This window comes from Syngnathus typhle, linkage group LG11 (assembly GCF_033458585.1).
Source record: "Syngnathus typhle isolate RoL2023-S1 ecotype Sweden linkage group LG11, RoL_Styp_1.0, whole genome shotgun sequence".
Lineage (NCBI taxonomy): Eukaryota > Metazoa > Chordata > Actinopteri > Syngnathiformes > Syngnathidae > Syngnathus > Syngnathus typhle.
Genome location: NC_083748.1, coordinates 8,602,729 through 8,617,543, shown reverse-complemented (window position 1 = coordinate 8,617,543; position 14,815 = coordinate 8,602,729). Strand labels below are relative to the sequence as shown.

The 14,815-nt window shown below is 38.2% G+C and overlaps 1 protein-coding gene across 12 annotated transcripts in view; it reads left to right on the top strand.

The window, feature by feature from the left end:
• slc2a9l2 (solute carrier family 2 member 9, like 2) overlaps window positions 1–14,815 on the top strand; it is a 25,921-nt gene extending 11,106 nt beyond the window's left edge. For all 12 annotated transcript variants that reach the window (XM_061290486.1, XM_061290481.1, XM_061290488.1 and 9 more), the window contains 7 exons: window positions 170–302; window positions 2,325–2,512; window positions 2,961–3,071; window positions 6,349–6,450; window positions 6,677–6,752; window positions 11,778–11,905; window positions 13,729–14,815. In XM_061290486.1, the coding sequence (XP_061146470.1) occupies window positions 170–302; window positions 2,325–2,512; window positions 2,961–3,071; window positions 6,349–6,450; window positions 6,677–6,752; window positions 11,778–11,905; window positions 13,729–13,971 (981 nt within the window). In that variant the 3' untranslated portion in view covers window positions 13,972–14,815. The remainder of the gene's footprint in view (window positions 1–169; window positions 303–2,324; window positions 2,513–2,960; window positions 3,072–6,348; window positions 6,451–6,676; window positions 6,753–11,777; window positions 11,906–13,728) is intronic.

The window sequence follows — 14,815 nt, the reverse complement described above, 5'->3', positions numbered from 1 at the left end:
GATGGGAAAAAAACAAAACGTGACAGCTACTTTGACACACACACGCACACACGCACACACACACATTATGATTTTACAACAACTGTTGCTCGCAATAGTCAGACCTGAGCATATATCACCGAACTTGATAACACTAATTCCATTATCGTTTGGTGATATGTGACTGCAGGAATCGAGGTGGAACTACTTATTTTCCTTCCTGGCGTTGCCCGCAGTGCTACAGCTCTGCATTCTGCCTTTCCTCCCAGAAAGTCCTCGTTACCTACTGATTGAGAGGAGGGATGAGGCTGCAGCCAAGAGAGGTAACTAACACTGCGTTGCAATACTCGCAAACCCTTGCATCGACGACATCCCACTAGTCTAGTAACTTTTTGCTCCTTGAGAAGCTGGAGAATACAGTATAGAATATTGATGATGTCTTTCTGGTTATGTTTTTGCTGAAAACAACAAAACCACAAAAAGAAACAAAAGTGGTGCAGAACCTTGCAGTGATAAACCTTGACACTAGTAATGAATATTAATAGTGACTGGTCTTTCGCAACCTTGCACACAGATGTAATTTTATTTTTTCATCATACCAGTGATACATGAAATAGTAAAAAAACAATGTTTAGCTTTATCCATGTTTTTTAAATGACTGGCGTAAAGTCACAAATTAGCGTGGTAATGGGTTGACTGTTGTTCAATAGATCCATAAATACCTTGACACAGCTGTATTTAAAATTATTTTTGCTCAATAATTTAATCTGTCTGATTTACATTTCTGTGTATAAATATTTCTAAAAGGTCAAGGAGACTGTTATATACTTTTATTTAATGGAGCTCATTGACATTAAGGATAATTGCCTAAAATGTTTTGCTTGCGCTGCAAAAAAGTTTGAATTTATTCCTGCAAGTGAATACCATAACCGTGTCACAGTTTTGAAGTTTGAGTCTTGAAACAGTTTGTCTTCCCTTATGCTCGTATGGATTTTCTATTTTCCCAAAACATGAAGACACTGGATGTGATTGTGAACACTTGTTTGCTCTTTGTGCACTTTGGTGGGCTGCCGCATTAATTTTTAAAGAGCATTTCATAGACAGGTCACTCCGTGCGCTTCACATCATTAAAGCTTCCGGCCTTACTCGGCTAAACTACAGATAATTGGATAAGATAAAAAAATCTTATCATGGCATCTCTTTTCTTTCTTTGCTCGTCTCAAAGTATTGTAAAGAAATCGGCCACTGCAAAGACATGCCCCAAATGTCCTCCTTCACAGGGAAGTAAAGTAGGTCACATCTCGAGTGGCTCTGGCTACATTTACATTGACCATGATAATCACATAAGAACATATTTACATTATTTAGTCGACCTGATTTAAAGCGTATTCCTTTGTCATGATTCATGCTGGATTGCTAAATTATATCCTTGGATTATATTTCCCCTCCCTACAATGTCCTTTTATTATGTCACCATCTTGCCATTATTACAGTGGCTTTGTTATTACCGCTGAGGTTACAGAAATAATCTTCCCTTCATTGGCCTTTGTGGGCCAGGCTGATATTGAAATAATTTTAAAAGGATAATGTTGATGGTGAATATCTCGGGATAACTTTGACGTCATAAACATTTTTTTGAGACACACAAACGTTGCTCCATTTCTTGTGCTTTCCAATGTTTACATTTACTCCTTTTACGGCGGTACCAATCAGAGATACTTTTTTTTTTTGGGTTTTGTCCTCATTTTGTTTGAAGCGTTTCCCAAACTAGGTTGTGCCCTCAATCTGCTCATACCCTGAGGTCCTGTCACCGCCAGGTTTTAATTTCATGACATGAAGTGAAGAAAATGTGTTCACGCCAACAAATTCCCTCTTGACAAGTTCGGAAACAAAGGTGCAAAAACGCACACACGATTAAACATCTCAAACATTCATACAATTCTGTTATCTATCTTATTTGTAATAAGATGCCAACAGACGTAGAGTCAACCCCAGTGTAATTGCAGTTTAATCCGAACTAAGCCCAATTTATTCAAAGAGTCCTTAATTGCGGTTTACATCTAAATGTCTTTGTTTTGTTTTTAAATAATTTTAAATGTTATACTTATGTGAAATATATGGAGTTATCATGTGTATGAAATGTGTTGTATAAAAGAAAATGCCTCGCCTTGTTTTATTTGAAATTGTGGTCATTCTTTTTTTTATTTGGAAAAACTACCAAAGATAAATGAGTTATTAATTTGTTATTAGATGGCAAATGTGAGCATGCAATTAACCTTATGATGGTTTTAATTATTATTTTTTCACCTATTCTAATGCTATTTGTGTGCGTGTGTTTTAATCAGCTTTTCAGAAATTCCTTGGAAAAAATGATGTTTCTTTAGAATTGGAAGAGGTCCACGCTGAGGCACGAGCTCAGGAAAATCTCCACACGGTCTCTATGTTACAGCTTCTGAAGAGTCGGGAGGTTCGCTGGCAGCTCATTACCATCATAGTCACCATGGCCAGCTATCAGCTCTGTGGCCTCAATGCCGTAAGATGCACCTTTCACTCTGTCATTCAAATTTAATAACAGGATGATTCATCTTTTTTTTTTTTTTTGTTTAAATGACTAAGTAGTAATTTAGTTCAAAATGTTCAAAATGTCTGAACTGCTAATTAGCACCTTGAAAGGCTGTATTATACATTATGTTGAATTGATCTGATTATTTATAATCAGCTTTTCAAGTGATCGCAATCATGATTGCAATTAGTGGAAAAATAATGTTTGCACCTCTTTCAATGGAACAAAACAAAGTATATGCGCCGTCCTGTCAAGGATTTTCCGAGGTGCTGTTTTATGAAGAAACAAAACAGCTCATATTGTATATTTTTGCATTTTTGGTTAAATGGACAGCAACTTGCGAACCATTTACAGACATTAGCTTAATTAGCATGTTTTGCTGAGTTTCAGTGATAAACCATTATAATTTTTTTTACAGATTTGGTACTACACCAATGGGATCCTTCAAGAAGCAGGCTTTACTCCAAATATTATTCCGTACATAACCCTCAGCACAGGAGGAATAGAGACTTTTTCCGCAATCATCTCTGTGAGTATTGCCACTTTAAATCATTCATAAACACCCGAGGTTGTGTTTTTTGGTTCCCTTGACTTAAACCACATTGAACCTGTTTTTCGATTCTGACAGGCCTCACATTTGTAAACATTTTAGTACTGTATTAAATGCCAATCATGATGTTGAATAATTTAGTCATTTCCAAGTACATCTTCTCTGGTAGCACACAATAGCAGATACAGTTTATAGCCTATTTGTTGTTGGGGTTTTCATCATTGTTCTTCTATTGCATTTGTGGTTATAACTCATGAACTACTTTAATATCCCCACATGAACCCTTTAAATAAGAAAAAATATACAATAGCGAATTTGTCTCCAGAAATCATTATGGAGTGGCTGTAATTGGCCAAAAGGTGTTTCATTATACACAGTAAAGAGTGCATGGAGACATACTTGTAGTTTTCGAACAATTTCTCCAATAATCTACACATAACGTTACCACTTGGCAAATTTGAACAAACAGCAAGCATTTCCATGCTCCAGCATTAATCTGACACAGCAGGAGCAATTTTTTTTTTTCACACTATTTATTGAACCAGTGAATTGTCAGACGAGAAAAGCCTTGAATCCAGTTTAATATAACTATACACACTACATGCGGTCCTGTATTTACCGGCTTTGTGTTAGTGAGCCAAGCATTATCAAGGTAACGATAATATTTTCTATTCCTCAATTACTGAATTGAAACAGCTAAAATAACAAGCCTGGGTTTCATCGATTAAAGGGAATGAGAGAAGCTGCTTCAAGCTGTGAATAAAGTTGGCTGTGCTCATACGGATGGAGGTTGGAAATGGAGACCCAAAGTGTTTGAATTTTAGATCTAGTTAAAGCCAATGATTGGAGTCAAATACATATTTCAGTTCATTTCTACATTCAGCTCACTTGTCACATTGTAAATTATAATACAAGACCTTTTTTGACTGTTGCTTATTGGCTGCTAGTGTATTTCATTTGTTTTTTGTTAAATATTGCTTTTCAAACTTTTCATTTTCTGGGTTACAGCGCAACATTTCCAGAAACGTTTGTGCAATCATGACCACTTTTCATGCTTCAATAACTTTGCTATCAATGCACTATTGATAGTCTGCTCGCATTGCACTGCTGCCATTTTTAAGTGCTTTTTGTACAGTATATAAATCTTGTTTTTACATTGGGATTGTAGTTGCTTATACAACTGATGCGGTTGAGTGTGTGTGCGTGTGTGTGTCTGTGTGTATGACCTCAGACGCTTGTGTAAACTGCCCTCCATCAGTTCCTCATTTTATGACTCATCCCTCACTTGTTTTTATTTATTATTATATAGCTCATGATGTCCTCCACTAAATCTGTACATCTACTTTTTTTTAGTTATATTTGTGACGGAAGTCCTTTCGACTTTCTCCAAAACGAAGACATTTGTTTCTTAACTGTTACGGATTTTCATTTCTGTCCCTTCATTCAGAAACTGGATATAAAATTAAATCGACAGTGCAATTACATAAATAAACTAAAATTGGGTTGCTAGTTTGGTCCGTAACATAAAAAATTGGAAAAAATTGCTAAAAAATATATTTTCTGAATTAGATAGAATTTGGAAATTTGAAATTAAATTACCGTATTTTCCGGACTATAAAGCGCACCGGACTATAAGGCGCACCTTCAATGAATGGCCCATTTTAAAACTTTGTCCCTATATAAGGCACACTGGACTATAAGGCGTACCATTAATGCATCATGTCAGATTTTTAATCCAAATCAAATCATTCTCCATTTTATCTTTTTTATTTCAACTTCAGATGCAACAAAGGACTTTATAATCACAAAATAATGATCCATAGTCTTTTTGATTCATGATTCATAGTCTTCAGCAAGGCCACTTATGCTTGATTTCATGACAGAATGCTTCGAGCCAGTTTGAATTTAGTCCATATATAAGGCGCACTGGACTATAAGGCGCACTGTCGGCTTTTGAGAAGATTTTAGGTTTTCAGGTGCGCCTTATAGTCCGGAAAATACGGTAAGTCTCAAAACAATTCATCGATTATAAAGACAGTTAACTTGATGATTGGATAGTTGTCAATTAATCGATTAATCGGTGCAGCTCTAAAACTCGAAGAGTTCAGGTAAAGTCTTTTGCCTGTCCTCTTAATGTCTTTGTGTTTCATTGTCACCAGTGTGACTGTGAAAGCCAAACAAAGTACATTTTCACACTCAACGCCTCTCCCAAGGGTTTATCTGGGGATGGTGCTGAAGCGACGGCATATGAAGGGCCAGTGGTGCCTAAAGCTGTGGCTACTTGTCTTTAATGGCTCGTCTACTTCTTGATGTGATGAATAATGACGAGACATTTTAGTCCTGTCAACCATGAGCGCTAAAGTCACAGCTTTGACCTCTGTTGCCTCTGCCAAGAAGTGCAGATGAGACATGCTCTGTGAGAACGCCCATTTCATTCAGTGTCAGTATATTTTCCGGCGTGTACGTTCTGTTCTTATCTATTGTGAAAGTAATCGAAATAATAATAATTTCATAACCAACAAGAAAATGAGGGCACTCAAAGCTCTTCCAATAGCACAGACAACAGTTTGAAGAAGAATTGGACATTGTAGACTGCAATTATGTCTTTTTCTCACTCACGTCACGGGTAACTGGGGCCTATTCCAACTGACTTTGTCCGGAATAATTCGGATGGACGATTTTGGCCTCCCTTTGAGAACAAAGCACGTTTTCTGCCCATGTACCATACGCAATCTTTTAGGTTCTATCCTCTTCCAAACCAAGTCACACAGGAATTATACCCTTAAGGCTTTTAATGGGCTGCAGCTCTGCTGATATTTTTTTTATGCGTGTGTGTGGCTGCAGAAGTGTCTGGTAGAGAAATGCCCTCTGTCTTCAGGGCAAATGGGACACACAGACACACTCGTACAATGAATTGTCAGGTGTAAGGTTGCCCAAACACACACGCGCATGTTCCCTTTCCACCTTGTCTCTGCTGAGCTGGTGGGATACGTACAATATTGTACAAACAGCAATGACCTTTTTCTACAGCCTCCGAGCAGTAAGGTTGGACCAGAATCGTGAATACCATAAAGACAAGCTTGACCATGATAAGATGGATATAGCGTGGCAGGGCACAAACATCTTATATTTCAAATATTTATTCTGGCTTTTAAACACAGAATTATAAATGTAGCAGGGTTGAATTTTTAAATTCTAATAGCATAGCAAATGACTTTCCCATATAACTTGAAAGCTGCCTTTGTCCTGTTTGCAGGGTCTAGTGATAGAACGAATTGGGCGGAAACCTCTGCTCATATTTGGATTCTGCGCCATGGCAGTGTGCTTCAGTCTACTCACAGTGTTCTTGAATTTTCAAGTAAGATTCTTTTTGGATTGCTCTCCTCCCGATCTAGTCTTGTCCCAGTATTGTGTTTGTAATACGGCAACATTACGAAGAAAGAAAAAAAACTGAATTGACGGTTGAACAAAATAAGGGACGGGAGAACTTTTTTTTTTTTTACATTGATGTCAAGTACCAATGCGCATAAGGATTTTCATTTTGCCTTATTAATGCTAATGATAATTTCCCTTTCTTTTTCTAGGACCGTGTATCATGGATGCCTTACCTCAGTTATGCCTGTTTACTGGCAGTGATTGCGTCCTTCTGCTCTGGACCAGGTAATACTTTTATTTCATAATCCCGCCTCATTACTTTTGAACATTTTGATGTAAACAAATGAGCAGATTGTACTACAGCTTGCCGGATTATTGGCTGTTCAGCATGTGTGGTTTAATTCTTACTCAAACTGTAATAACAGGCAATGAGCTCCTGCTTTTGTATGCACGAACACACTTGCAAGAAGCTCAGCTCCACTTGACACTGTAAGGATTTCATACATCTGGTAGGCGCATTTGTGGGAGCATACAAATTGTGTTTTATATCATCTTCATAGCATGCTGCTATGCTACAATTCCAATTATGAGCCACGAGCCACAATTACCGAGAAGTCTTTCTATCGTGGTAATATTTGCCCATAATTAACCAATAACACTAAAACATGACAGAAAGGATCGTTCATTTCACCTAAACCTTTTTTTTTTTTTTTTATCCAAATTTAGCATTCCTTGCTGTTCTCCATGTGCAGCTGGTTTGACATTAATCCTCACTGGTGAGATATGCTGCCAGTGTTTTATCATGCATTAATAAATAGCAGGGAATCAACCTGAGAAATTAGATTTTCGATACGGATTAAATAGGCGACACTTTTTTCATCACCGTTGGATAAGGCATTTAAAGAGGACATCAGTAAAAAAAAAAATCTTTGCAGTGATATGTTCTATCTGAAAAAGAACTGCTTTGGATTTCAAACTTAGTAGTTTTAGGACGTGGGTGTACATGCATTAGCGGAGGTACGGATATACCATTTGATTTCACAATAATAGGTACTCTGTACCTAAATTGGTCCATAACTTTGGTACTTATTACCGGTAAGAACTTTCAGAACCATGAAGCAGCAAGCAGTGAGGAAGAAACAAACAAGCCATCTGTTCATTCTTAATTAATGTAAAGGGCATCCAAATTGAGCAGACGGAATGCTATCTGCACAAAATCTCCATGCATGTTGTCTTTTTGTTTTTGTGCTAACTTTAAAGGATGTTTGTTTTTCTCATATTTTCAGCAATGGCATTGTCACAGTTATGATAATGGATTTTCTATTTTGCTATTGACCATTAAAGAAGTGATCGGGTGTCAATAACATACGTATGCACCAGTACTCTAATGTTGCAATGTATGCAAAGCTATTCTGAGTGGCGAGTCCTTGGTTGGCCTAGTTCTCAAAGGTCACATTCACGCATTTCCTCGAGTGATCATCTGCAAACTGTGGGAGACATTTTCAGTATTCTTAGAAATATGTTCATTTGTCAGGAAAATCGTGATGAGTTACAACATTTTTTATTCTGTGCTAATTTGATGACCATCAAATTAGACATCCTTGGGCAATGATTTGGCCAGCATGGATTAAAAGAGAAAAAGAAAGTAAGCAAATCCCCTTTGGGTCCATGAAAATCAACACAAAAGCACAGGAGCTATCTGATGCAGACGTTATTGACGCCCTATGTATCTGGGCGAGGCGAGGACACCATTTTCAAATTATTCCGACTCCTTGCATCCACGGTGAGATTTACAAAAGGAGCGGCCCTCAACATGACAGCAACTTAAAAGTGGTTAATGCAAGTCGAAAATGCAAGTCGAAATTATTACTTGGCTGACACACATCAACTCACGACACAAATGTCTGAGCATATTCTCTACAATCAGATAGAAATGGAACAGCCAAGACGTCCGTGGGATGAGTTTGGCTGGGACCAGTTCAGGACGTACCGCCTGAATCCCCCCACGCCCCCCCCCCACGAACTCTCATGGTTGGGTAATGTTGTTATTATTATTATTATTAATATTAAAGTATTATTATTATCCAAGATGTGGCAAACATAACAGTCACAATCTTTAGATCATAAATATTCATTAAAAGTGAATCCAAAAGAATGAAATTCTTGCATCAGTGACTGTTTTCAAAGAGATGAAGATAAATCAGTCTAGTGAAGTAATCCCAGATGTCATAATGGCTCTTTAACAGCGCTGGAAGAAAAAAAAAAAAAAAGTCAACATAAAAGCTCTTCCTATCTGAACAGAGGGAATAATTTGGTTAGGATTATTCATTAACTGTTGGTAGCTTATAAATCGAATGGAGCCTGGTCGGATAGAGACCAGTAAAATTAGTAAATTAGGAATTTAAATGACAATGATGATAATGCGGGGTCAACAGTTTTCAATTCAGTTGTATTTCCCTAATAGCCGTTTGTAATATTACAGTAGAATCTATTTGGTGCTTGAACATGCAAAAATTCACCTTTTGTTTGAGTCACCTTGGTGATCATGCAAAAACATTGGGAAAATATCAATTGTTGGAAATGTTAATGGAGATTCTGTGGAATGAACCACAGCCAAGGTGACACTTGATGTGTGGTTGCTATTGTTGCAAGATTTAATTAAAAGGATTGTCGAAATGAAGCGGGGAAGTATAAGAAACAAATATGCGTGCGTGTGTGTGTGTCCTCACAAGGCATACAGTGGTAATAGAATACAATTATTCAATGAAATGTATTATACAATTCATCTGCCAGGTTTGTTTTCAAACAATTTGGGTGATCAGGCTCTCACAAGACATTAATCGCTATTTTGTCTTGTGCCCATACTCGCTCACCTTGAGAATTGACAAACATTTATAGTGAAGGTCACCTTCAAGGAACCATTTCAATTCCAATCCTTGTGTGACCTGAGGCTCTGTGCACTCCACAAACACATCAAAATATTGACCCAAACATCCTTGGGCCTGTTGTCGCAGGATTTTAATGGGCCATATTTAACACCATTGCGCTTAGAGCTTCAAGGCTGTTCTTTTTATTCAGCGCGCCAAAAGACCATCTGCAGGTTAAGCTATGTTTATTGTTTCTACTGACTGCCATGTCATATTTTTGTTTAATCACGGCTGCAGAGTCTTTTCAAAGACTCTGAAATACTTTCAACTTTGGACTTTGAGACCCAATGGGTGGTGTCTGTGTTGTCAGAAATTTAAAGGAGGCGTTAGTTACCAGACTTGAGAATTTCTTTGAGCTTCCTTTGAAGAGAAGAAAAAAAAAATCCTGGCAGTGTCTTCCTTTTCCGCATCCCACTTGAGTGTCGACGAATGCCGCAGGGTAGGGAATTTGGCTCATGTATATCATATTGCCTGCAGCATGAACCTGCTCTGTCATCCCAAATATCTTTTCCCTTCCTTTTTAAGGTAACAACTATTTTCTCAGAAACTGGGCTCGATTTGCCACCTCCAATTCAACCGCAGACTTTTTAGTATAAGCACTTTATATCACTTGAGCCTTTAGGGGGTATCTACAGGTGCAAGGGTGTATAAACACACATTGCTGTGAAAATTCTCTGCTTCTACCTTAATAGGAACAATTTGGAAAAAGCCTTTCTTGATTGACAGTGGATTGGCAAGGGCATTCCTGGCCGTTCATTGTAAGTCTGCTGGAATAGGATTTAGCCTACAAGTGATCTTGAGCAAAACAGGATGGATTGCATTTGATCAAAAAACACAATTTTTCTCATTTCTTATATGAAACATTCTCACTGTTATTTTCTTCAAGCCGCAGCGCATTTCAAGATAAAGGGATAAAACGGAATGCAGACAAGACACAATTTATGGTTGCGAAATCGTTTCTGTGACAGTTGTTATCGACACTGCTTTTTTTCTATTAAATACATCATGCCCAGTGAGATTAGAGTTTAAAAGTGCCATTTGATGTGTGTTATGCTTTGTTCATATGATTACACAATACACTGTTGAAAAATAGGAAGCGTGTGCCAAACCATCTGTCATAGTCAAACACCACTGGCGAAGGCGGTTGGCTCGTGTTAACGGCTTGTTTTTGCAGCAGGGGTGCTCGCTTCAGATAAAAATTCCTCAAGTACGCATTCATTACATCCTTGACGGGGGTAAACACATTTTTCGTTATGCTTGTTTGCCAATACATGTCTAATTTGAAGACTTTCCCAAAAGTAGTTTCTTTTAAAATGTGTTAGCACACCTCTGGAACTTACCACTAATTAAAGGCAAAAAAAAAAAAATTGTGTCATGCAATAGTCTCTCTTAAAGACTAAATTTTTTGTGTGTCATGTCTTCTTCTCATTTTTTACCTTGGTTTTGCCGTTCATTTCCCTTGTGTGGTCTGAAAGCTTCTTTCAAATAAAAGGTATGACGATAATGATGATGATTATCATTTTTGAGGTCTTCATTATCGTGGCTTTCTGTTATTTTATTTTTAAGAGTTAAGTTCAGGCAATTATTGTTAAAATTATTCCTCTTTGGCTCCACATATAATAATGAAACAAATGAAAATTTATTTGTGACTCACACCATGGGCTGTAAGAAACGGATTGTTTATAAAAAAAAATAAAAAAAATAAAAAATAATAAAAAAAAAGAACAACTTCGCCTTCACACTAACAAGGTAAATGGGAGCACATTTAAATGAATCTCCATTCCTTTTGCTAATGGGATGAACAAATACCCTTTTAATTTTGAATGCATGGTTGGAAATATTTCGTGGTACACGTTTACAGCTGTTACCATGGTAATATATGTATATTGTGTGCGGTCTGTTGCCATGGTAACACAGATTTAATGGCATGGGCTATATGGAATATCAGAATTGTAAAGGTTTAGATGTTTTGCGTAAAACATAAAGGTTTTTTTTTTTCATTTGGGCTGAATAGCTCAATATAGCTTGCTGCTATTTGCTATATTGCTTATTTGAAAATGGGAATTCTAGCGATGTTTGTGGAGCATTTTTTAAGATCTTCAAATTGCTGGCCTCCTGGCTCCCACTAACGGTCCTATAGCAGCGAGTGGCCGTATTTGCTCAGCAGCTGGCTCATTATAAGCAAAGGTCCACAAGAGCAATTCCGTAAATCCCAGTGAGACAGACGCAGGAGACTCTTGTGTAATCATTTTGCCTTGTATGCGTTCAATGGTGCGTAACCAAACCGGAACAGAATAAACTACTCACTTTCTCTTTCACATGATCTCATTGCGTTTGCTCCACTGACAACTGACAACATTCTTGGTATGTTTTTTTTGGGCAGGTGGCATCCCGTTCATCCTGACCGGTGAACTGTTTGAGCAATCCTACAGGCCGGCCGCCTTCATGATTGCGGGGATTGTGAACTGGCTGTCCAACTTTGCAGTAGGTCTCCTGTTTCCTTTTATACAGGTAAGTCAACCCCTCCCTCACCTCTGAGTCCAAAAAATGTTTTTTTAATCGTTTTTTTTGTACAGGTGCCGTTTAAAGAAAATGATCCGCTACTATAGAGATGGGTGATGGGATTCTAACATTGCTTTGAGTATAAAACAATATCAGAAATATTACATTTTAATGATTTAACCGTATTTTATGGTAGTGTACAACCCATCCTACTATATTTATTTTATCATAACATTTATCTTATGTTACTGACGATCAACATGCGTTGTTGAAAAATGTATTTTGCCGTCAAGGTTAGGGCTATAAAGTCAAACTTAAAAGTCAAATTTATAAACCATACCAGTATTTAACCCCAAAGGACATTCACTATTTTTATACATTCAATTGCACACCGGCGAGAAATGACTTCAACCTCTCTTTCTCCACAGCATGAGTGTAATTAAACTTCTACTAAGACAGGAATAGAATGTCGCAAATTTGCCAGCAGCCTTGTTAACGTGCAGAGATGAGATTGGATGACTTTATCAGTCTCTCGGAGCAGAACTAACCTAAGTGACATAAGTGAAAAACACAAGGCCAGACAGCATGTAATTAAAGAAGTTGATAGTTCGCTTTGGGTTGGTAGCATGGAAACGGAATGTATACATATATGTAAATATATATGTATACACATATATACTGAGCACATGTAAGGCAAAGTGGCGAGTGATTGTTATGATTCATAACTGCGTTTCTTTCTCAGCAGCGACAGTGTGTCTCCCAATTATCGGGCGGCGAGGATGTAATGGAAACGCAATAATCCATAAACCCCCTAAATAGCCCACTGTGGATATTTGCAGTTATGCTCCTGTCATGTGGTGTACGGTTAAGTCTTTCATGCTCCACAGGCGCTGTCCTTCACTCGGCATCCAGTGGGACGCCGTAAATCTATAAAACCCTTCTCACATGCGTATAATCCGCTGCAGTCTACAGCACACACCTCCACCACAGATTATGACAAAGTGCTGCCCCAGAAAGCAAATCGTTTGACTGGCCATAATGGGTGTAAATATGTTGGGATTCGTCCCGCGGTTTTAAAAGGACCTCCTCACCTCTGTATCCTGACTCAGCAGGGCTTCTCACTTGGATCCTGTCGGGTTTCTCCGCGTTCCGTCCCGCCCTGGACATGCTGTCCCAGACAGTCGGCTTCCGCAGTTCATTCTCAGTATCGGATATCGTGACATGGTTTCACACGAGCTGAGTGGGGCCTCACGGTCCAGAACAGCTGGGAGAGAAAGGGAACGTTTTTGTTGTATGTTTTAACTTTGCAGATGAGCATTACATCACAGTGGCCAAATGCAAAGTGGGGCAGGGCCTTTTGCACGATGTCGTTTAATAGTGCTCTTATGAAATTCACTCAACACGGGCAAACTGTGTCAACAGCCGGAGTGATATAACAGCTCACACAATAGATTGGTCTCCATTGCAGTCGTGGTTATTAGGGTCTCGTCATCAACTAGAGCAGGTAGACGCATACGGGAGTAATTATGTTCTGTCCTCCTGTGCACCGACGCTCAAGGTCAGACCAAAACACCCAAACAAGACTTTTGAATCATAAATTCTCACTTTGGGTAATCAAACAAGGCAAAATTAGTTATATGTCAAAAAGTTTTATGTATTTAACACAAGCCTAAAATATGTTTGTTAAGATAATTAAGTGTCCGTTTTTAATTAAAGCATGTTTACTACTCTTTGTGACAACCTGTAAATGACAAATTAATTTGAATTATTTTAAACCCATTGGGAAAACATGCATCGGATTTGCCTTAGGCTTTCTTTTGTGTTTTATGTAGGAGGTGCTGGGGCCATTTGCTTTCCTGGTTTTTGTGGGCTTCTGCGTGGTGGCGGCTGTCTACCTCTTTATCATTCTACCTGAAACCAAACGAAAAACCTTCATGGACATAAGTCAGAGTTTTGCCAAGATCAACAAAGTCCTGGTCTCCTCTACCAACCATGAAATGAAGCTCGTTCTGTGTACAGGGCAGGATAAGAATGGAAAAGTACAAAATGACTTTAAGATGGAGAGTTCTTTTTAAACTCAACTCTAATTGTCTTGAAGGAGCATTCAGATATATGCTATCATTATTTTTATACAGATTTATCTTGTTATAAAGAAAATGTAATGCTAAATTAAATTTTACATGTATTTTATGCAATTTTTTCGATCTTATTTTAGATGCACGTAAACATACATTGCTTAACAAGAGCATTAAACGACCACCCAATCTCAAGGTTTATGCCATCCTAAATTAACGGCATCTATAATTACCAGAGTTTCTGTTTTCCTATTATCCAGATGTGTCAAAAACCTTGAGTTTGGTTGGTGTTCAGCCGCTGTGTGATGCTGGGGCAACTACTGTGTGTAAAAGAAGCTGACAGATGCAGCTGAAAATATGCTATGAGACGAGGGGGGGGGGGTTGGGAAACCCCACTTGTTCTGACATGCACAGTTATGGCGCCTCTCAAAAACCCAAAAGGCAATTTTGCTACCCGGTGTGAGCTGGAAGTGATCTGGAAGCAGACATGCGTGAGATAGGGAAGCGAATGTAGTTCCCCCCTGGAGGATTGGATATCTTCAGTATTTATAAACTTACTAGCTAGTACGAGGTTAAACCACATATGGCCACAGCCTTGTCTGCGTGCAATAAAAGGAGTTTTGAGTGGGGCTTGTTTTGTTTGTTAATCTGTCCATTTTCCTCATTCAACCCACTTACTAAATCCCAGCCTGCCCTGGTTTTCTAGTTCTCCCTTTCACATCCCTGTTGTCCTTGTGGACTTTGATCACGATCATACCTTTATTTCTATTACAATTATTTAATGATGTTTTCCACAGACAATTTTTATGGCGTCAAACAAATAAAATTTCATTTCTCGCTTGCA